The sequence below is a fragment of the Pelobates fuscus genome, chromosome 4 (genome assembly GCF_036172605.1).
Source record: "Pelobates fuscus isolate aPelFus1 chromosome 4, aPelFus1.pri, whole genome shotgun sequence".
Classification (NCBI taxonomy): Eukaryota; Metazoa; Chordata; class Amphibia; order Anura; family Pelobatidae; genus Pelobates; species Pelobates fuscus.
The window spans coordinates 35,923,628-35,949,386 of record NC_086320.1 but is presented as its reverse complement, the minus strand read 5'-3'; the positions used below and the strand labels follow the sequence as shown (position 1 = coordinate 35,949,386).

The 25,759-nt window shown below is 40.0% G+C and overlaps 1 protein-coding gene and 1 long non-coding RNA gene across 2 annotated transcripts; one reads left to right on the top strand and one right to left on the bottom strand.

Moving 5' to 3' along the window:
- Nucleotides 1-933: 933 nt before the first annotated feature.
- Nucleotides 934-1,416, bottom strand: LOC134608336 (uncharacterized). Its single transcript, XR_010090735.1, has 3 exons — nt 1,382-1,416; nt 1,094-1,302; nt 934-1,056 (listed from the first exon to the last, which is right to left on the bottom strand). It is a non-coding gene; the product is annotated as an uncharacterized LOC134608336 (long non-coding RNA).
- Nucleotides 1,340-17,142, top strand: SQLE (squalene epoxidase). Its single transcript, XM_063451071.1, has 11 exons — nt 1,340-1,915; nt 3,927-4,182; nt 6,665-6,845; nt 8,365-8,461; nt 9,554-9,667; nt 11,473-11,644; nt 12,328-12,423; nt 12,834-12,976; nt 13,306-13,402; nt 14,027-14,114; nt 15,480-17,142. The coding sequence occupies exons 1-11, from the start codon at nt 1,661-1,663 to the stop codon at nt 15,670-15,672; spliced, it is 1,692 nt and encodes a 563-aa protein (XP_063307141.1). The 5' UTR covers nt 1,340-1,660; the 3' UTR covers nt 15,673-17,142.
- The last annotated feature ends 8,617 nt before the right edge of the window (nt 17,143-25,759 follow it).

Sequence of the window (25,759 nt, the reverse complement as noted above, 5' to 3'; positions counted from 1 at the left end):
TAGACAGGTCGTGGGCGTGGCTTAGCGCACGCGTGCTTTTCCACAGCTGCTGGGCTTGCCGAAACCCCGCCCACCTAAATGTCGTCGATGTCCCTGGTTGCCGAGCAACCATTAGCCGGGTGTTGCTGAGTCTGAGAGCTGGCTCCGCCCCAGGCTGCATCCTTTGCCGCTCCCTGTGTCGCTCTATGTGATCCCCTCACTGGGAATAAACCAGAGACCCTGTCACACACTCAGACACCGGCCACACACCTCACACCTCACCCCGGGCACGGTACAGGGACAGCCGCTGGGAGGAAGGGGCCTGGGTACTGCGAGCTGGTCACCCGGCCTGACTGTCACATCACCCACCCCCTGGGAGAACACACACCCCCTGCATGAAAACAGGGACTGCACGCGGCACCCCGCTCACTGAGAGCTAACTGATAGCACCCAGCTCACTGACAGCAACCGGCACCCAGCTCACTGACAGCAACCGGCACCCGGCACCCAGCTCACTGACAGCAACCGGCATCCCGCTCACTGGATATACACCCCATTACTATCAATACAGGGCCACCTGGACACAGCATTATTACACTCAATACAGGGATACCTGTCACTACATGGCATTATAACATTCATTACAGGGATACCTGTCACTGGACAGACACCTTGCTAGCAGGATAGGGATACCTGTCACTGGACAGACACCTTGCTAGCAGGATAGGGATACCTGTCACTGGACAGACACCTCATTGCTAGCAGGATAGGGATACCTGTCACTGGACAGACACCTCATTGCTAGCAGGATAGGGATACCTGTCACTGGACAGACACCTCATTGCTAGCAGGATAGGGATACCTGTCACTGGACAGACACCTCATTGCTAGCAGGATAGGGATACCTGTCACTGGACAGACACCTCATTGCTAGCAGGATAGGGATACCTGTCACTGGACAGACACCTCATTGCTAGCAGGATAGGGATACCTGTCACTGGACAGACACCTCATTACTAGCAGGATAGAGATACCTGGACATACACCTCATTGCTAGCAGGATAGGGATACCTGTCACTGGACAGACACCTCATTGCTAGCAGGATAGGGATACCTGGACATACACCTCATTGCTAGCAGGATAGGGATACCTGTCACTGGATATACACCTCATTACTAGCAGGATAGGGATACCTGTCACTGGATATACACTTCATTGCTAGCAGGATAGGGATACCTGTCACTGGATATACACTTCATTGCTAGCAGGATAGGGATACCTGTCACTGGATATACACCTCATTACTAGCAGGATAGGGATACCTGGACATACACCTCATTGCTAGCAGGATAGGGATACCTGTCACTGGACACAGCATTATTACACTCAATACAGGGATACCTGTCACTGGACAGACACCTCCTGCCTGCAGAGCAGTATCTCCCTCCTTTGCACTCCATCACTGATACATTGATTTTAGGCAAAGCACTGCATTCACTTATTTTAATGTATGTATTAGCAATTCACTGGCTGGTTTGAACAACCGCATTATTTGCCCCTGAGCTCGATTTATATTACTCTAGTGCTGTTGCTGCGGTTTGTTCATCCAGTGAGTATTTGTCTGGGATTAAAGGGATATATTTCTGCCGCCTGTTACTGCCTGTCACCAGACCTGTCAAGATGTGGACCTTTCTTGGGGTGGCCACCTTCACCTATGTGTATAAGAAATGTGATGAGCTCCTGAGCTCCCCACGTCTGGAGCTCATCCTGGGAGCTCTGCTATGCTGCACGCTGGGCCTAGTACTGTCTGTGCTGCGGTACCGGGGCCGCTTGGGGTCCAAGAAACAAGGGGAGGCCAATGGTATCATCTCCAAGTTCTTCAACAGGAATGGACCAACGCATCAAGGAGACCGGGGGCCACGAGGGGCCAGAAAGGTACGGAAACAGTAACTGTAGGTATCAGGGTTGGCAGACCAAAGATTGGCATCAATGAGGTTTAGACATTATTATTGGCATTTATATAGCACCAACATATTCCGCAGCGCTTTATACTATTTATACAAAAAGTAATTTATGGACCAAATAATAGTGACCGATAAATGATGTGAAGAGGGCTCAAACCAGCTTACATATTTTCCATAAATATTGTATATTGACTTACTGATTTATACATTATGATTTATTTATAAAATATTTTACCAGGAAAGATATACATTATACATATTGTATATTGACTTACTGATCTACACATTATACATACATATTAGTAATAAATGGATTGTAGAATTACCAACAATATTACAATTCTTGAATATGTTTAATAAACATACTTTGCTATTTTACTCGATGCCCATCATCAAATTATTTTGAATGATTATGTATTCATTAAGGTGTTCCCCTATGTATCACTTCAAATGAAATGACACATCAAAACCTTTTTATGTATTTTTTCCCTCTTGCATAACATTTAAAGACACAGTGTTACATAAATATTCCCTGATACCCATAAACCACTCCCTTCAGTTTGTTATACTTCTTAACTTCTCTGGAGTTATAGTGCTAAAAATTGAGGAATCTGCACAAATATTACATGATTATGTTAAATGTAGTAGTATATATTTATCTAGATTACATAACCGCTGTAATCCCACTGCCTTTATTAATACAGAATTGTTATAGTAAAGTTAATTGGTGCTCAGTTTAGGTGTAAAGTCACAGGGTACACTTCTGCACCCTTTGGTTATGAAATAGTATGACTTTAACTATCAGTCCCCCCCCCAAGTCCCCCTTGTAATGCCTTGGTAAGGGGCTGTAACTAATAAATAATTCATCAGGTAAGTCAGTTGGGTAGTGGCAGTTAAAGACGTTAAAGTTCTCTGTCAATCATTGTTGTTAAGTTCTGACAGTCAGCATAGAGAAATAATACAGAGAAGACTGGGTAGAGCAAGGGTTTATGGGACTTGTAGTTCAATGGCTATCTTTCTACTGTACAGCAGTAACGGCTGAAATACAGTCCACAAACCCAAGCAATGACAAAAATAGGCAAACACTGCAGGTTGGGAGGGAGGAGCAAAAAAAATAGTGAATGTGTAATCGTTTTTAGACTAGTTTCAAACATGAAGGAGTTATAAAGTTAATCCTGCCCAGCATAACTGTCTGTAACCTAACATACACAGTGTTCCTAGCATGAGTGGGTGACAGGTGTGTCCCTCTAATAAAATAAACTCAGGCAACACAACTAACAGAACAAAAGTAACACTTACTTCTATTACACTTTCTGTTTGTTTGCTCGCGCTTCTAAAAGAACCATGTGCCCCTCATTGCTGGGTCACCTCATTCCCAATGTGAATGCAGCATTTACATAGAATTTTGTGGAGTAGCCCGATTTCCCACAGGACCTTAGTTAATTCAGAGGAAGACCAGAGATTTTTTTTAATTAAATTAATCGTCTGCATTCTGCAATTTACACAGATTAAGTTATAGTGCTGGTTATGAGCTAATTGGCTATTGGCCTGTATAGTTTTGTAAAAACTCAAGCTTTGCCCATTTGGTATTTAATAAAGTAAACATATTCAGGGCTTAAGTGTTCACTGTCTGCCATTAAGTAGTTGCTGAGTTCTTGCCAAGTTAGGATGCCACACTGGGTGCTTGTGCATAGTGTACAGTTTTAGGGTGTGCAGTCTCTTCCAAAACAACATCCTTCCTGCTCTTTCCTCTTTCTGCCTCTATCTTTAATAGGAAGTGATTTACATAAGATGGTGCCATTAGACTTGTGCATGGAAAGAAAATTAAATTGAGTTCAGGACCACAGACACATTTTTTTTTATCATTTGGTTCTGCTGAATCCAAATGCACAAATCTTGTAGCCCTTTGTGTTAAGCACTTATGTGGCTTCTAATAATGCATATATTTTATTGACCTCAATTCATTTGCTCTCTTAACACAGATCAAAACGGAAAACAATCTGCTTGGCTCCACTATGGAAACGGATGGAGTAACCACTCGCTTTTCAACATCTTGCGATGAACCTGAGGTTATTGTTGTGGGCTCTGGCGTTCTTGGCTCTGCATTAGCTGCCGTGTTGTCTAGAGATGGAAGAAGGGTTGCAGTAATTGAAAGAGACTTAAAAGAACCAGATCGTATAGTAGGAGAACTACTTCAGCCAGGAGGATATCAAGCTTTAAGAGACCTCGGTCTTGGTGGTAAGTTATCATCTGATGAACATGGCATGAATGAGTCCCACAATCGGGGTTTAAAATGTAGAGCCTAATGATTACTGTCATGTCATTCCTCCTATCCTGCTGCATTTTTACAGTGTATGTTTATTACCTTTATCTATCATCCGATACGTTTCGATTTATAGGGATTTAGCGTTCACAGTGGTTCTAAGCACAACTGCTGTTACTTGTAGTGTTTGTTTTAGGGTAATTACCATTCCTCTAAGATCAATGATCAGCTGATAGGATGATGTTACCCTTGCCAAAATGTGTACCCCAGCTGGATTTCTAATTTTTTAAATACGTGTCCAACCTTACGAGCATTGCTGAATGGCAAACCCTGTGTCTCTCATAATGTGTGCTATTTCTCCCACTAACACCAGGTAGATAGTGATTAGTTTACAGTTTAGCATTTAGAAGAAGGGGCAATGGAAGTCAAAATATAAATTAAAAGAAAAAATGTTTTAACTATAGAAACATAGAAACATAGAATGTGACGGCAGATAAGAACCATTCGGCCCATCTAGTCTGCCCAGTTTTCTAAATACTTTCATTAGTCCCTGGCCTTATCTTATAGTTAGGATAGCCTTATGCCTATCCCACGCATGCTTAAACTCCTTTACTGTGTTAACCTCTACCACTTCAGCTGGAAGGCTATTCCATGCATCCACTACCCTCTCAGAAAAGTAATACTTCCTGATATTATTTTTAAACCTTTGTCCCTCTAATTTAAGACTATGTCCTCTTGTTGTGGTAGTTTTTCTTCTTTTAAATATAGTCTCCTCCTTTACTGTGTTGATTCCCTTTATGTATTTAAATGTTTCTATCATATCCCCCCTGTCTCGTCTTTCCTCCAAGCTATACATGTTAAGATCCTTTAACCTTTCCTGGTAAGTTTTATCCTGCAATCCATGAACCAGTTTAGTAGCCCTTCTTTGAACTCTCTCTAAGGTATCAATATCCTTCTGAAGATAGGGTCTCCAGTACTGTATACAGTACTCCAAGTGAGGTCTCACCAGTGTTCTGTACAATGGCATGAGCACTTCCCTCTTTCTACTGCTAATACCTCTCCCTATACAACCAAGCATTCTGCTAGCATTTCCTGCTGCTCTATTACATTGTCTGCCTACCTTTAAGTCATCAGAAATAATCACCCCTAAATCCCTTTCCTCAGATGTTGAGGTTAGGACTCAAATATTTTGTACTCTACCCTTGGGTTTTTACGTCCAAGATGCATTATCTTGCACTTATCCAAATTAAATGTCAGTTGCCACAACTCTGACCATTTTTCTAGTTTACCTAAATCATTTTCCATTTGGCTTATCCCTCCTGGAACATCAACCCTGTTACATATCTTAGTATCATCCGCAAAAAGACACACCTTACCATCAAGACCTTCTGCAATATCACTAATAAAAATATTAAAGAGAATGGGTCCAAGTACAGATCCCTGAGGTACTCCACTGGTGACAAGCCCAAGCTTCGAATATACTCCATTGACTACAACCCTCTGTTGCCTGTCACTCAGCCACTGCCTTACCCATTCAACAATATTGGAATCCAAACTCAAAGATTGTAGTTTATTGATAAGCCTTCTATGTGCAACAGTGTCAAAATATAAGTATAAACAAATGTAATTATTGTCTTCTTTGGGAGGACGGGGTAATTTTGCTGGCTGAATCTGTATCTCACTTTGTAAAAAAATCCTTTGACATTAAAGGGACACTATAGTAACCAGAATAAGTACAACTTATTGTATTTGTTCTGGTGAGTATAATCCTTCCCTTCAGGCTTTTTGCAGTAAACACTGTCTTTTCAGAGAAAATGCAGTGTTTACATTACAGCCTAGGGACTCCTCCACTGGCCACTCCTCATATGGCTGCTAGAGGTGCTTCCTGGGGCAGTGCTGCACACTGTGCAGCACTGCCATTCAGCGTCTCCAACCTCTGCATGGAGACACTGAACTTTCCTCATAGAAATGCACTGATTCAGTACATTTCTATGAGGAGATGCTGATTGGCCAGGGCTGTGTTTGACTTGCGTTGGCTCTGCCCCTGATCTGCCTCCTTGACAAGCTCAGCCAATCCAATGCTTTCCTATGTGGTAGCATTGTGTTTGGCTCATGATTCCACATCTGATGATGTCAGCAGCAGTCAATGCATCTCTATGAGGAGGTGCTGATTAGCCAAAACAGTGTTTGGCCCGTCACCTTGCAATTCTGATGATGTCACCAAGGGGACGGGGCCAGTGCCAGCAGACCTGCACGGCGCTGGAAATAAGGTGAGTTTTTCATGCTTTCAAGGGGGGTAAGTGGAGGGCAAGCCACCTTAATGGTGAGTTTTGCACTATAGGGTCAGGAATACATGTTTGTGTTCCTGACCCTATGGTAATCCTTTAATGATTTTAAATGCATGTAACTGCTTAGGCTGAAATAAAGGCAATTGTAACTGTGTTTTTATCCTTCTAGATGCCGTGGAAGGGTTAGATGCTCATGTGGTACATGGATATGTTGTCCATGATATTGAAAGTAAAGCAGAGGTGGAGATTCCTTACCCCAAGAATAAAGACAATCAGCTGCAGTGTGGGAGAGCCTTTCATCATGGACGCTTTATCATGGGTCTCCGAAAAATAGCTATGGCCGAGCCCAAGTAGGTCTAGATAACTCCTTCCTCACCGTGTCAGGAAAGACCTTATTGTCTTTAGTGTCGACATTACTGAAATTAACATGCAAAATTAAGCCCTGCGCTCAAACTCCCACTACTCCTGAGCGAAGTGTCTTAGGCTACCTTTATAGTGCAAGGCTATCTCTATCATAGAACCAATCTCTCTATGTAATTGTGAAGATACCTATCCACGCTAACTTTGAACAGTGCAATTGACAAGAGAGATCACTCGCACGGCTATACCTGCCATGCTACCATAGACCTCTTTCTGGCATGTGATGCTGTAGGATCGCGGGAGTGCTAATTTCGGCATTAAGGTATTAGACTCAGAGCCAGCATACTATCTTGCACAAAGTTCTATCAGCCATAGCTTTCCCATCCTCCATCTGAACACAGAAGCACTACAGCAATAGGTACTTTTATAAACAAGAGGGGATTAGCCAGTCAGTATATCATTACAACTGTCTAACCATCTCCACTTATCTCTATATTGATGGAACAATTTAATAGCCCATACTTCTCTTACAGCAATAGGCAGCGAACCTTATCTGAATTTATATGCCTATAAGTAATGGGAGTTTGATTCTGTGCCAATATTCATACGTACATTATCCTGTGACATGCTACACTCTGGTGTCCACTCAGCACCTATTCTTTTAACACACTTTCCCAAGTTATAGATAGTGAATCTTGATAGGCAGCGAACCTTATCTGAATGTATATGCCTACGAGTAATGAGAGTTTGACTCTGTGCCAATATCTATACGCTCATCATCCTGTGACACGCTACACTCCAGTGTCCACTTAGTACATATTTTCCTAAGTTATAGACAGGGAGTCTTACCTCTGCACCACTGGCTGCCATTAATGGGAGTTAGACTAGTTGCTATTATTCAGCTGCTTATTATCCAGTAACTTTGTTACGCTGTTCTGTTTAGTATTTTTACTGGCACTAGGGCTATTCCCTATAAGTTCACCCTATCGAGTATTTTCGTAACCATCTTGGCACAGAAGTGTGCATAGATTTTTACACTCTTTAGTGGCGCTACCTTGATCCTCAATAGGCAGTACGATTGGAATTACTAACACCACGCATTGAGTTATCATACCAGTTGGTGTTTACTTATTTACACCTATCGTATTCCTATTCTTGATATATTGTTTTGATGTTATTTATTTCACTTTTGGGTTTGTTCACAGTACATGAGCACCATTGTATTTGCCTTGCCACTGGGCAATTTTAATAGTTTTTTTCAATAAAATGTATTTGTTTTCCATATGTGATATGTCTTTGTCTGATATGTCCATATATGATATTTCTCCTTGTCTGGACCAATAATGATTTCCTCCATATTTAACACTTATCCCAGCCCTCTCCTTGGTACACTCCTTCTTTTCCACGCATATTGTTTGTAAATACATATTACTGTGATTGTCTCTAGCCATATAATGTTATGTTTAATAAATAGTTGACGATATTAATTGGTTCCTCCTTGTCTTCCAGCACTAGATACATTGAAGGGACAGTGATGCAACTACTTGAAGACGACAACACGGTCCTAGGAGTACAATACAGAGACAAAGAAACAGGGGACGTCAAGGTAACATTTACCATACACTTTTCCAGAACTTCACTTAATTTGTTAATATAGTATTTATTAACAGACACAGAACATATAATATAAATCTGCTATGGAAGTTAAAGTCTTTCCATCAGAAAGATGTGAAAAGTTAGCAGGAGATGGGAGAAAGAATGAAATGGCGATGTTGACACAGCAAGGGTTAGATTTAGACGGGTACAGAGGTAAATTACATACTGACAGGACAGACATGAAAGATGGAGAACTTGTCCTGGAGTTCCGATTCAACAAGTGTTATTTATTCAGCATGGAAACCAGTGCAAAGAAGGTTTGAAATCGAGAACAAAATGAATGTGTGCGGAGCAGAATTATTCATAAGGCAATCCAAGGCAGCTCCCAACTGCCTAGAGAACCACACAGGGCCCCGGAACCACATTTGGCCTCATTAACCATCCCTATGTGAAGAATGAAGGGGGGTGCATATTGCATGAATTACAATACACTTTCGATTCATGTACGTTATTTCTACTATGTATATGGTATTTCTGATAGAAACACTGTATTCTCCCTGGCTCTCCCCTCCCTTATCTGGAAGGCTTCTACGCCTGGTCATGCACATGGTGTATCGTATGGGTTCTGTAATGGAATCCAGCCATCTAGTGGGTAGGAAAATATCTGCATCTTGAAACAGCATGCAGGACACTGTTTGGAGGCCGTGGATTATTATGGAGAATGGGTTAATTTTAAATGTGTGCAGAGTTCCAGAGAAAGTTATGCTTTTTTCCATTATTTTCATGCGTTTTCATTCATTTTCTATAACACGAAATATGTCATATAGTTGTTTGCTTTTCCATTGTGTTACCTTATTGCATGGTCTGAGACATAAACAGATTGTTTACTAGACTGGGGATTTGTTTAGAATTGACCAAGGAATTTGACATTTTAGCCCAACATAGTCAAGCTGGAAAAATAGTCTAGTTAGCAAAGCAATTTCAGCTGTTTCACATCAGTGATATTTCTACTAATTGTCATTAACCGAGTAACAAAACTGCATGCGTTAATACTTAATGATCCTGAGTGCTTTGTCTGATGATAACTGTATTCGTGTTGCAGGAGCTCCGTGCACCGTTGACAGTTGTAGCTGATGGGCTTTTTTCCAAATTTAGAAAAGATCTTGTTTCTGGTCATGTCACTGTATCCTCTCATTTTGTTGGTTGCATTTTGAAGGTAAGAATTTGTTGGATATATCATTAAAATACACCCTAAAATGAAAATTGTTATTCTAAATGTATTAGGATTATTATCCATGAAACATAATCCCCATTCATTTTCAATACCTTAATCATTTCAGATTTTCTCGCTATACAAATGTTATAATGTTATGCCACATTTATTCTTATATTGATGAGACACAGGGAATGATTAGTAATGGCAGAAGAAGCTTCTGTAACATTGTGTTTCAAACTAATAGGAGAAAAAGTTCCCAAAAGAATATATAGCTGTTATATTTCCCCCATTAACAAGGTAACTACGGGAAATACTCCTACATTCATGTTTATCTAAAATGAAATATACTTCTTGGTGTCCTTACAGTGACGTTTAAAACTATGCCGTCAGGTCTAAGCTTAGGTCATGTATGTATTGATAATGTTTACAGTTAAAGGGACAATTTAGGCACCAAAACTATTTTAGCTTAATTTAGAAATTTAGGTGTAAAGTTCATGTCTCTGCAGTCTCACTGCTCGATTCTCTGCCATTTAGGAGTCAAGTCACTTTGTTTATGCAGTCCTAGTCACATTCTGTTTAATTTAGAATTTCTTATCTCGTGCACTTCTAATAGTCTTCTAGTCCTTGCAGGAGCATCCTATGTGTGATTAAAGTTCACTTTACAGTGCAGGAGATAAAACTTCAAAAGCAAGTTAACATCTAATTGAAAATGAAACATTTTTTTTTCATGCAGGTTGTGTGAGTCACAGCCACAGGAGGTGCGGCTAGGGCTGCATTAACAGAAACAAAAATGATTCAACTCTTAAATGGCAGAGAATTGAGCAGTAGGACTGCAGTGGCGTGATCTATACACAAAAAACGCTTTATTAAGCTAAGGTTGTTTTGATGCCTACAATATCCCTTTAATGAACACTATAATACTTAATGAACACTGTAAAAAGGTTAGCTTGATAATAATGTGTTATCGCTGCAGCTAAACATGCATTAAAGGCTCCTTGCAGGGGAGTAAAGGCTTGGAGGTTGGGGGTATGTGGACCTCAGCCTCATTAAGTGTAACTGGACGCTCAGCTGTCAGTAAGACAGCCAATAGAGATATGTTGTTGCTGCAATGGAAACATTGCTTTATCAACTCAAACAACCATTTTTTACACTGCAGGGATAACGTTTTAAGGCCACTGCATCCAGAGGACTTTATTGAGATGAAGTGGTTTGGGAGTCTCTAACCTCTAAGTGGTTCTTTATGGCCATGTTTTGGGTGCTTGTGGCAGTCTTAGGGTTATGGTTAGATAAGCTTTTAAGATGTTATGTACTGTAACTGATGGAATTTTAAGCACCTGTTTCTGATGGTAATTAGAGATAATTAAAGGTTTCTTAATGAGACTGTCATGACTTGCCAATTACTTTTTTTAAACCAGCAAGCAAACATTTTTAAGCAAATATACAAACCAAATAAAGCAAGATTAATATAGAAAGGTTTGTAACGGCAGAAAGAGCTTGCATTATTGGGCAATGCCTCTCAGCTAGGGAAGTTTTTTTTCAGGTTCCCCCCCCTTCTTCCTTAACCTTCTCAGTTTCATACCAATCCTTTAATGCTGTAATGACAGAAACAGGACATCATTGTGCAGCAACAGGAGAGAGAAACCTGACACCGGAGCCTGCTCTGTATGATCACCCTGATCAGGCTCCTCATCTATTCCAATACACTTTGTACTTTTTTTGCAGCTTGTAACTCATTTTACTTCTGCATGATTCACATGTATTAATAACAATTAATCATTCTCTTTCCATTTTTTATCCCGTGTTAGAACTCCCCGCAGTTTAAAGCAAATCATGCAGAACTGGTTCTGGCAAACCCAAGTCTCGTGCTCATCTACCAGATTTCGTCCACCGAGACACGAGTTCTTGTTGACATCAGAGGCGATATGCCAAAGAACCTCAAAGAGTATATGGTGGAAAAGATTCTCCCTCAGCTTCCAGGTGAGATATGGAAGACTCAGAACGTGAGATAACAATGGAAGAAGAAAGAGTTTCATATTAAAGGGAAACTACAGTGCCAGGAAAACAAAGTTGTTTTCCTGGCACTATAGCTCCCTACAGTGTCTGCCTCCTTTGCAGTGTCTGTACAGGTTCCTTGCGCACCCTGCAGTGGTGCCTGGGACACAGTGACATTGCATTCCAGCTCCTGGCACCTCTATAGGGCATGCGACAGAGCTGTGTAGGCAATCCTCATATAAGTCACAGCTCCCTCGTCGGCAGAAACCCCTCTCCAAATTATGCAGAGCAGCAGGGAGCTGACACTCAGCACCCGACAGCATATTTTGAGTGGCTGCTCAGTGCAAGCAAGAGCAAGCAAGCAAGAGCGACACAGTGCTGCACTGGGGTGAGGCTGAGAAGCACTCGCCTAGCACAGTAGAAGAGCACCAGCCGAGGACAAGAGCAACCCATCAGGAACTTTCCTAGTATCTTAGTGGGCCAGCACTGTAGGTCAGTTGCCTAGACTGTAAATTTTAAGGCAAAGCACAAAACAAAAGGGTGTGGCTAGTATATGCTTCAAATGCAAAGTGCATCTTTAACCTGTGTTTTGTTTTGAATTTTGGGGAGAAAAAAAAAATCACACAGAAAAATCACATTTAAAACTCATTCCCCATATTCCCCTTCAGATCATTTGAAAGAACCATTCCTGTTTGCTGTGGAAAATGATCGACTTAGGGCAATGCCAGCTAGCTTTCTACCACCGTCACCAGTGAACAAAAAAGGTAACTTTTCACATTATTTATTTTTTGCACATTATGTGCTACATGAATATTGGTAATAAGATGTAGAGAACATAAGAACACTCGTTCCTTCACTTTTCATAGGATTTATTTTCTACATAGCCTCCATAGTTTATTATTATCTATCGTAGTGAATTTATTATCCCTTGTATAACTTTCTACCATTTATCGAGCACTTCGAATGATGACATTTTATAGCACTAAGTCAGAGGTTGGGGTACAAAACCTTTTGAAGTCTAAAGTTTTTAAATCTTATTTTAATCCTGATGAAGTTAGCAGAGTAAAAGACAATTCAAATCAGAGAGCAATGTAACTAGTTAATAGTGGCAGATCTTTGCTACGCAGTCCACCAGTCCAACAATAAAGACTTTATTTTCCTTTTTCTGGAACAGGAGTTTTACTTTTGGGAGACGCCTACAACATGAGACACCCACTGACAGGCGGTGGGATGAGCGTGGTCCTGAATGATATAAAGATTTGGAGAGATTTACTTCAGAGCCTGCCGGACCTTGGTGAACATTCAGATGTGCTCAAGGTGAGACATAACGGTTGAGTTTATTAGGATTTAGGGGCTTGATTACTAAACATGGGCTATTTAGCTACATAGTTAGGTACCTGAAACTCAAGTGATTTCAGCCCTGAGGGGGCGACTCCACTCTCCAGCCTAATTCAGAGAGAAAGGTCTTGCCATATGTGTTTTTCACATTTCAAGCTGTACACACTTAGCCATGTGCTGTATCATTAAATAGATATTTTTAAGACTAAATGATTGCTAGAGGGATGTGCAATAAGTTCAGAGGGCTACAAGCCTCGATAATACTTACTAATTTGTATCATATTACATTCATATATTTTTATTTTCAGGCCAAGAAGACATTTTATTGGTCTAGGAAGAAGTCCCATTCCTTTGTGGTCAATGTCCTGGCCCAGGCTCTGTACGAACTTTTTGCTGCTTCAGATAGTGAGTAAAGACTGACAATTAATGGAATTTTCCTATCAACAAAATGCTGTTAAATTATATATATAAGCTAAACCTGAAAACCTTAAGGCATTACTGTTTATTTTAGATACCAACAATGCCCACATACCTCTCTGCTCTGCCCATATATATGAGACCATGCTGTCCACTTCAGAACCCTCTGCCTATATCAGAACAGTTTAAAAACAAAACAAAAAAACTTGCGAATATATCAGACCATCCATATTACCTGTATCTGACCCATCAACCTTCCATCAACCATCCATACTGACAATTTGCACTTATTATAATGAATGATACGGTATATTCTGAATTCAGATTCTGTCTTCTGAAGATTGGAATTCTCTTTATTCATAATATTATTGAGAATGTTGTTCTATTCCTACTGGCTAAATAGAAACATCTGTGTCATATCTACGTTCAATAATCACCTTCTCTACTTGAATGGAAATAATGATTTTGCCTATTTTAAGAAATCTAAACATATTTAGAAAGATAAGAATTTGAGTTCTAATCATTCCTAACAATATGTTTTTTTTCCTGATGATTATCAATGTAAACCAACATGCTTGTGTGATTTGTATTGACTCTTCTTTCATTTCACAGACTCCACGTATCAGCTGAGAAAAGCCTGCTTTAATTATTTTAAGCTTGGAGGAGAATGTGTTGCTGGTCCTATAGGACTATTGTCTGTGTAAGTTTAAACATTCTTATTCTTATTCTTTGGATCACTGCCACTTTTGTTTTACATCAGAGTCTGTAAAAGGATGAACACTCAGCACCTGAACAGTAACTAGTACAAGCTCTTAACTGTTTGTATAATTGTAAAATTACCTTGGGGACTATTCTTACATTTTAATATAATACTAAAAATACATTTAAAAATGTGGTATCCATCGCACTGGGGAAAGCACTGAAACTATTATATTCAACTACAAACTACACTAACCAACAGTTTGATGTACCTATTCCTGCCAGTAGGAACCCACTACAGTTAGCATGGTCATCCAATTTGGGGTTATCAGGGTTTAGTACCACTTAACTTGTCATTCTAACCCCTTTTTGGCTCTAGTAGTGCTTCACACAAGCCTTCTAATAAAGGACAAGTTTTGCTTAACATGCTTTTATATTTAACAAGGTATGCTAAAACTGGCACCAGTTCAAAGAATTGAGTGGTGTACCCAGAGGTGGACTAATAAAGGGCAAAATGACATTTATCTCAGGGTCTATTGCAGCTGTCCGCTATCTATGGCACACAAGGCTACCAGACCTAAATTGGCTGAGGAGATCTGAGGATCCAGCCCTTGACCTGTGCCAGCACGGTTCTCAATGGACTCCAGAGAAGCCAGCCGCACAGCCCGACATTCACATACAGCTCCAGAAGGAGTCTTCCCCACTAGCAGTAATACAAACAACCCACAGGGACCCCAAAAACACAACACTAGTGACAACCCATATACATACACACATCCCCACAAGCATCCTCCCACATGGAATATCCCAAGCAGCCCCGCATACAGACAACACCACACAAACAAGATGACATAACACCCACACACAGAATTCAACAAACAACCCCCCATACACAGCCCACATTCCCATAGATAACATTATACACAGCTCACATACAAATGTAAAAACACAATACCACAAAGTGCTCAGAACATACATAATATAACACAGGCCACATATGCACAAGTACAACTCTACAAAGTAGCTACAGCAACCATATATAACCGAACAGAATACGGCAATATACATTAAGGTAAAAAAATAGGACCAGCGTGCTAATTAACACCAAAGTCTTGTTTTGGCACAGTGCTGCTAAAAGATTGCTCACCCTCGCTCTATCGTGTGATAGCCCACACACACTAGTAGTCAACAGTCAAGAGTGGTAGATAAATAGATAACAGATGAATCATGAAAGATATGTAAATATATCTTTATTAATATAAGCTAATGTAAATATATATTACAATTTTGTGTCAGGTTGTGGGTAAAATATGTTCATGTATTTATATTAATGCAAGATTTTCATGTTCTTTTTCTCCACCGACAGGATGTCTCCGAAACCCTCACTACTCATTGGCCACTTCTTTGCGGTTGCATTTTATGCTGTTTATTTCTGCTTCAAAGCCGAGCCCTGGCTAACAAAGCCACGTGCGTTTGTCAATAGTACTGCCCTCTTGTACAGAGCTTGTTTAGTGATATTTCCTCTGATATACTCCGAGATGAAATATTTAGTTTACTAAACGTAGTTCCAGTTAGATCAGTATTGGAAATGATAAGAAGCAGTGAAAGGACTTTGTGGATACACTTCCATCTTCCTGCTGACGACCAAGCAGGCTCTGCATTTTTGTAAACTAATGGGATTTCATAATTACAACAATGATCACATACTAAAGCCTTGCCAGTAAAAATAAAAGAGTCAGATGCAGATGTCAGAGGTCCATTTTTGTTTACAATGCAGAATTGAATGATAAGTGCTCTGGTCCTTCAAGGATCTCCATGTGATTCCTCTACAGATACTGAGAGGCTAAACAAACACTTTAGCTTTGTTTCCAAATGAACTGTTAAAGACTTGGTTATAAATGCCTTCAGTCTAGAAACCAGGTTAACATGGACCTTTTCTGGACCTACCCTTGAATATGATGAGTTTGAACGTGAAAGAAAACACAATCAGCTCTCACCTGTGTGAAGACTGAAAACAAAAAAAAAACGAAGGTTTCAAGTGTTGTAAGGCTTATGCAGGTATATGAGAGTACATGCTCTACTTGGACCTGGAAACATTAAGTAATGACTGGAATGTGGGCTTTTCAATCCCATTAAAGTTCTTTAATGCCAGTAAACAAAAATCAACATGCCTGCAGGCTTGTACAAGGGTTTCAATTCTGTTGAAACGTCAGGTAAAATGTCACTGTATTATACTTACAGTAAGGAACGTGATTATTTCTACCAGTCTATGGTAGGTTAATGCACCTTTTTGTGATGGTGATCTAGAACTGGCCATTACTAAGACATTGGGTGCACAATTCATTAAACAATAAGAGAAGCATCACAACTATTTAAAATAGAAATTAAACTGTTTGGTAAACAGACATACACATTGTGTTAAAGGGTCATTGTGCAGTGTTCTTTGGAGCTTATTTTACATTTTTAGCTAAAATGATATGTTGTGTATGTTGGCTGCCATGTGACATTTATCAGAATCAGCCAGTGGGATTTGTATACAGTACATAGGTGTCAATAGTAGGGACCTGAGACCTGATGCTATGGGGGAGAAATATATAACAAAAGCCTCTGCCACACCAGTGCATACAACATTCATGCCATCTGAAAGAAAAACGAAATGGCAATTTCATGCAAGCTTAAATGTTACACCTTGTCTGATATAAATAAATATATAGCCATCATACACAGTAACAACACATTATGGCACATCGCACCATTAAAGTATTTTTGAACCACAACATATTTGCATTTTATAATGTCCCGTTTACTTATTTTCTACTAAATAGAACTGGCAAGACAATGAGGAAATTACAAAAATAAATATATCTCATTCCCCCGACAGCCAAGAGAAGAATCTGGAGCTATACAAAAAGGGTGATGCTCCAGCTTTCTGAAATACAACTCTGAACAGCTTCAGACTGAGAATAATAGGGGTTGTAGGCATTGAAAGCACCACTCCACACTCCTAAAGTACTTCAGCTTGCTAAAGTGTTTTAAGCAGGTGACAAATTCTAAGATAAATCGGCACATTTATCACGAAATAATGAAAATTAGCTCATATCAGACCAATGCTGTGCCTGTATGGAGGGATAGCTTCATCGACTTCTCAATGAAAATATCTTCCAGGGATAAGGGAGAAGATATACATAGGCTGCAGTTCATAAGTTTTTTTTAAAGATATACCACAATGAATATATGCATAAAAAAATGAATGCATGTATTCATTGGCAGCAAATCTACTAAACAGTGATTTCATTTTTAAATGTTTTATTTATTTTTAGCACTGTCTAGGTTTCCAAGTAGTTGATTCCTAATTAATTACCTGTATCCCTGTTATGAATATAGAGCATGAAAAGGCATTGGTACAGTGTGATAACATATGTATAGAGCAAGCAGGAAATCTGTTTATTGTGTAGTCTCCGTCCCTTGTTTATGACATCACCAACTGGCATCCTATACAAATTAATTGTTATGAATTGGTGGCATTTAGTGGTAAACATTTCCTTATAATCTAACCACACAGAAAATATATTTTTTTACAAATGTTTTTAATGTTGACAAAGTATTTAACTGTGTTCTGAAAATAAAATGGGAACATTTGACATACAAATACAAATAATATCATTTACAAACAATTACTTTTATCTTGACTTATGTGCATTGATACATGTGCGTTAAATAGCCAGTGAATATTGAACGCAAACGTATCATTGCACATAATTATTCACTTATTCTGTCTTGAGCAATTCATAGAATGCATCTGTGAAAACCTGACATTTAAGGATTATAGATGCTTGAAATGTTAATTAATTTATATAAATCCAAATGCACATAGTTTCATTAATTTAATTTTGTTAAGCTCATTCCACTGGTGTAATAATATAAAATGTTTTAATGGTTCTAAAACTTAGAAACATATTGTCTATATGCAAATATTTTTGTACAGTATATCATACGAATATTGTATGAGTGCATTCTTTTTTTTAGTTTTTATCGGACTTATCTGAAAAAATAATTTGAAATATTAAAATTACTTTATGTAGAGTTCACTTCTTTGTCTTGGGATTTTTTGTATTTTATTTTTTAAATATGACGACACAATACAGAATGTGTTTTTTGTTGCAGATTAATTGTCCTCCCTGACATTCAGTCAGTCTGTCTGTTTGGATCACTGGCAGCAACCTGATATTGAGATTTTGCAAAGCTGCCTCCTTTTCATCATTGGCTTAAATTTAAAATTTACGCACTTTTACAAAGAAAACTTTTTGTCACTCTCGATTATTTTCCATTTGCCACATTTTCTTTCCCTACTTTGCAAATCATATTCAACTTGATTCTACTGGCCAATTTTATTTTATTTTTTTTAAACACCCCTCACCTTCATTCTTCTAATAAGAAGGCAGTTCAACAGTTTTCCACTTTCAGTTCCATGTCATTTTATCTTCATGCATCCCTCACCTTTATCATTTCCCACATTTAGCATTTTTCAGATTTCTCGTGTTATAGATACAACGCCAGCCCTTTCATAGTGATCTGGTCCTTGAAATCTATGTCAGTGTAGAATATGTTGTTTATTGTACTTCCCTAAAGGTAAATGAGAAGGAAATTCTAGTTGGGTGGTCCAATGGGGGTAAGGAGGAGCATACTACCTGGTGGTCAAGCAGGAGTCCTGAGCCCCATATGGTCCAACTGGAGAGCATGAGATTTGCACCACCAGCAGATGCAGACCTAGGTAATTGCCCCCTTGCAATTTGGCTCTCATTGAGTCATAATGCAAGCTTAGAAGATCTGGAGGGTGTGCTCTGACTTACTATAGAGTGCCAGAATGCAAGGGAGTCATTGAGGTCTACACCTGCTGTCAATTCTAATGCCTCCCACCATGGTAGTCCTGGTGCTTGCCTGCTGCAGGGCTAAAAGAATAATACAAACTGCCTGCCAGGCCCCCTTCAGGGTACTACCTGCCATACATTAAGTATTCTGTGGTCTGCACCCAATGGAATAGCAGACTACAATTCTGTCTCCTCCCTGCCACCCCAAGGAGGTATGCTTCACAGTAATTAGTTTAGTTATGACATCATGAGTGTGCAGTCATTACAATCTTTTTGGATCTCCACTACTTAATTTATGGTCATTATAGTGGAGCTCTGAGGTAATGAATGTTACAGACTAGTTGTGAAATCTCTGCCTTAACAGCATATAGAGAAGTAATTAAAATTATTCAACCCCAATGAAAATCTGGATTATTGTCAGAATTTACAGACTTTCAGCTGTTTGCCATTAACCAATAAAAAAAAAAAAAAAAGCAATTGAAATAGCTCAACACAATGGATGCTACAAGTGGTCAAATTTGATGACTTCTCCAGTCTCAAAATTATTCAACCACCTGTATAGAATCCCTCACAACAGCACAAATAGGCAAAACAGGTGTAAATCCAGGGCTTCAAGTGTGCTTGAGCTGGAACACTTGAAATACCTGAACTGGTTAGGGGTTTGTTGAGTTTCATGTTTGACTGCATGTTAGAAATATGGCTAAGTCAAAAGAATGGTCAACAAAGTTAAGAGAAGAGTTCATCGTCCTTCACAAACAGGATACAAAAAGATAGCAAAGGCACTGAATGTTCCTATAGATTAAGTTGGAAGCGTAGTCCGCAAGCTCACAGTTGAAGGAACAGTAGTTACAGTACATAGACTGGGCAGAAAAAGGAAGCTATCAGTGGCCACCACCAGATTTCTGAGAAGACAGGTTGTGAAAAACCCTTGAATTACTGCAAAAGAACTGCAGCAAGACTTGATGGCAACAGGCACTGAGGTTTCAGTGAACACGGTAAGGTATATACTAAAGGCAGACTTCCATGCCAGAACTCCAAGATGAACACTACTACTGGCACAAAAGAAAAGTCTGCTCCAATATGCTCAAAATTATATAAATAAACCACAGAAGTTTTAGGATTTAGGATTATGGATTTAGGATTATGTTCTGTGGAGAGATGAAACAAAACTGGAACTTTTCGGCCCAATGGATCAGTGGTATGTCTGGAGGAAGAAGAACTGCCTACAGTTAAGCATGGTGGTGGCTAGGTGATGCTCTGGGGCAGCTTTGCATTCTCTGACAGTGAAAACCTGTGTGGATTAATTGAAGTATCAGTAAATCCTGGGAGAAAATGTCACCCTGTCTGTGAAGAAGCTGAAGCTTGGGCGTTATTGGACCTTTCAACAAGACAATGATCCCAAGCACACCGTAAATTTCACCAAGGCAGAAGTCCTGGAAAATTCTACAGTGGCTGTCACAGTTACCTGACTTGAACCTCACTTGAACCTCTGGTGGGGTTTAAAGAAGGTGGTGCAGCACGCAAACCTAAGAATATTACTGAACTGGAGGCCACTGCTCTTGAGCAATGGGCTAAGATTCCTTAATAAACACTGCCAGAAGCTGGTGTCTGACCATACATCATTTGCAACAGGTCATAACAGCAAAGGGATGTTCTACTAAATACTAAAGATGCTTGCCATGAAGAGGTTGAATAATTTTGAGACTGGATAAGTCATAAGTTGCATTTTCAGTTGAAGTTGGGGAAGTTTTTGTTGTGTTGAGCTACTTTTGAATTTTATTTGCTTTTCTTTGATTTGATCATTGCAAACAGCTGACAATCTGTACTTTTTGACAATAAATAAGATTTTCAATGGGAATTTAATAATTTTGATTAGAACTGTAAGTTGATGAGCGATAATGAAATACAACCTTTCCCTCATCTGTTCCAACTGCCCCCCCCCCAAAAAAAAACATTTAAAACAATGACCTCACTACAAAAAGGAAAAAAAAATCAATCTGTACTACAGATGTCACAAAACAACCACCCATGTCACAATGTATCTATGGGCTTTCACATAACAACCACCCATCTCACAATGTATCCATAGGCTTTCACATAACAACCACCCATCTCACAATGTATCCATAGGCTTTCACATAACAACCACTCACCTCACAATGTATCCATAGGCTTTCACATAACAACCACCCATCTCACAATGTATCCATAGGCTTTCACATAACAACCACTCAGCTCACAATGTATCCATAGGCTTTCACATAGCAAACCCTCCCCTCACAGTGTATCCATAGGCTTTCACATAACAACCACTCACCTCACAATGTATCCATGGGCTTTCACATAACAACCACTCACCTCACAATGTATCCATAGGCTTTCACATAACAACCACTCACCTCACAATGTATCCATAGTTTTTCACATAACAACCACTCACCTCACAATGTATCCATATGCTTTCACATAACAACCACTCACCTCACAATGTATCCATAGGCTTTCACATAACAACCACTCACCTCACAATGTATCCATAGTTTTTCACATAACAACCACTCACCTCACAGTGTATCCATAGGCTTGGAAAGCCTATAGATACATTGTGAGGTGAAGCCTAGGTGTGTATCCATAGGCTTTCACATAACAACCACTCACCTCACAATGTATCCATGAACTTTCACATAACAACCACCCATCTCACAATGTATCCATAGGCTTTCACATAACAACCACTCACCTCACAATGTATCCATAGGCTTTCACATAACAACCACTCACCTCACAATGTATCCATGAACTTTCACATTACAACCACTCACCTCACAATGTATCCATAGGCTTTCACATAACAACCACCTATCTCACAATGTATCCATAGGCTTTCACATAACAACCACTCACCTCACAATGTATCCATAGGCTTTCACATAACAACCACTCACCTCACAATGTATCCATAGGCTTTCACATAACAACCACTCACCACACAATGTATCCATAGGCTTTCACATAACAACCACACACCTCACAGTGTATCCATAGGCTTTCACATAACAACCACTCACCTCACAATGTATCCATAGGCTTTCACATTCCAACCACTCACCTCACAATGTATCCATAGTTTTTCACATAACAACCACTCACCTCACAATGTATCCATATGCTTTCACATAACAACCACTCACCTCACAATGTATCCATAGGCTTTCACATAACAACCACTCACCTCACAATGTATCCATAGTTTTTCACATAACAACCACTCACCTCACAGTGTATCCATAGGCTTGGAAAGCCTATAGATACATTGTGAGGTGAAGCCTAGGTGTGTATCCATAGGCTTTCACATAACAACCACCCATCTCACAATGTATCCATAGGCTTTCACATAACAACCACTCACCTCACAATGTATCCATAGGCTTTCACATAACAACCACTCACCTCACAATGTATCCATGAACTTTCACATTACAACCACTCACCTCACAATGTATCCATAGGCTTTCACATAACAACCACCCATCTCACAATGTATCCATAGGCTTTCACATAACAACCACTCACCTCACAATGTATCCATAGGCTTTCACATAACAACCACTCACCTCACAATGTATCCATAGGCTTTCACATAACAACCACTCACCTCACAATGTATCCATAGGCTTTCACATAACAACCACTCACCCAACAGTGTATCCATAGGCTTTCACATAACAACCACTCACCTCACAATGTATCCATAGGCTTTCACATAACAACCACTCACCTCACAATGTATCCATAGGCTTTCACATAGCAACCACTCACCTCACAGTGTATCCATAGGCTTTCACATAACAACCACTCACCTCACAATGTATCCCTAGGCTTTCACATAACAACCACCCATCTCACAATGTATCCCTAGGCTCTCACATAACAACCACTCACCTCACAATGTATCCATAGGCTTTCACATAACAACCACTCACCTCACAATGTATCCATAGGCTCTCACATAACAACCACTCACCTCACAATGTATCCATAGGCTTTCACATAACAACCACTCACCTCACAATGTATCCATTGGCTTTCACATAACAACCACCCATCTCACAATGTATCCCTAGGCTCTCACATGACAACCACTCACCTCACAATGTATCCATAGGCTTTCACATAACAACCACTCACCTCACAATGTATCCATAGGCTCTCACATAACAACCACTCACCTCACAATGTATCCATAGGCTTTCACATAACAACCACTCACCTCACAATGTATCCATAGGCTTTCACATAACACCACCCATCTCACAATGTATCCCTAGGCTCTCCCATAACAACCACTCACCTCACAATGTATCCATAGGCTTTCACATTACAACCACTCACCTCACAATGTATCCATGGGCTTTCACATAACAACCACTCACCTCACAATGTATCCATAGGCTTTCACATTACAACCACTCACCTCACAATGTATCCATAGGCTTTCACATAACAACCACTCACCTCACAATGTATCCATAGGCTTTCACATAACAACCACTCACCTCACAGTGTATCCATGGGCTTTCACATAACAACCACTCACCTCACAATGTATCCATAGGCTCTCACATAACAACCACTCACCTCACAATGTATCCATAGGCTTTCACATAACAACCACCCATCTCACAATGTATCCCTAGGCTCTCACATAACAACCACTCACCTCACAATGTATCCATAGGCTTTCACATAACAACCACTCACCTCACAATGTATCCATGAACTTTCACATAACAACCACCCATCTCACAATGTATCCATAGGCTTTCACATAACAACCACTCACCTCACAATGTATCAATAGGCTTTCACATAACAACCACTCACCTCACAATGTATCCATGAACTTTCACATTACAACCACTCACCTCACAATGTATCCATAGGCTTTCACATAACAACCACCCATCTCACAATGTATCCATAGGCTTTCACATAACAACCACTCACCTCACAATGTATCCATAGGCTTTCACATAACAACCACTCACCTCACAATGTATCCATAGGCTTTCACATAACAACCACTCACCACACAATGTATCCATAGGCTTTCACATAACAACCACTCACCTCACAGTGTATCCATAGGCTTTCACATAACAACCACTCACCTCACAATGTATCCATAGGCTTTCACATTCCAACCACTCACCTCACAATGTATCCATAGTTTTTCACATAACAACCACTCACCTCACAATGTATCCATATGCTTTCACATAACAACCACTCACCTCACAATGTATCCATAGGCTTTCACATAACAACCACTCACCTCACAATGTATCCATAGTTTTTCACATAACAACCACTCACCTCACAGTGTATCCATAGGCTTGGAAAGCCTATAGATACATTGTGAGGTGAAGCCTAGGTGTGTATCCATAGGCTTTCACATAACAACCACTCACCTCACAATGTATCCATGAACTTTCACATAACAACCACCCATCTCACAATGTATCCATAGGCTTTCACATAACAACCACTCACCTCACAATGTATCCATAGGCTTTCACATAACAACCACTCACCTCACAATGTATCCATGAACTTTCACATTACAACCACTCACCTCACAATGTATCCATAGGCTTTCACATAACATCCACCCATCTCACAATGTATCCATAGGCTTTCACATAACAACCACTCACCTCACAATGTATCCATAGGCTTTCACATAACAACCACTCACCTCACAATGTATCCATAGGCTTTCACATAACAACCACTCACCTCACAGTGTATCCATAGGCTTTCACATAACAACCACTCACCTCACAATGTATCCATAGGCTTTCACATAACAACCACTCACCTCACAATGTATCCATAGGCTTTCACATAGCAACCACTCACCTCACAGTGTATCCATAGGCTTTCACATAACAACCACTCACCTCACAGTGTATCCATAGGCTTTCACATAACAACCACTCACCTCACAATGTATCCATAGGCTTTCACATAACAACCACTCACCTCACAATGTATCCATAGGCTTTCACATAGCAACCACTCACCTCACAGTGTATCCATAGGCTTTCACATAACAACCACTCACCTCACAATGTATCCCTAGGCTTTCACATAACAACCACCCATCTCACAATGTATCCCTAGGCTCTCACATAACAACCACTCACCTCACAATGTATCCATAGGCTTTCACATAACAACCACTCACCTCACAATGTATCCATAGGCTCTCACATAACAACCACTCACCTCACAATGTATCCATAGGCTTTCACATAACAACCACTCACCTCACAATGTATCCATAGGCTTTCACATAACAACCACCCATCTCACAATGTATCCCTAGGCTCTCACATAACAACCACTCACCTCACAATGTATCCATAGGCTTTCACATAACAACCACTCACCTCACAATGTATCCATAGGCTCTCACATAACAACCACTCACCTCACAATGTATCCATAGGCTTTCACATAACAACCACTCACCTCACAATGTATCCATAGGCTTTCACATAACAACCACCCATCTCACAATGTATCCCTAGGCTCTCGCATAACAACCACTCACCTCACAATGTATCCATAGGCTTTCACATTACAACCACTCACCTCACAATGTATCCATGGGCTTTCACATAACAACCACTCACCTCACAATGTATCCATAGGCTTTCACATTACAACCACTCACCTCACAATGTATCCATAGGCTTTCACATAACAACCA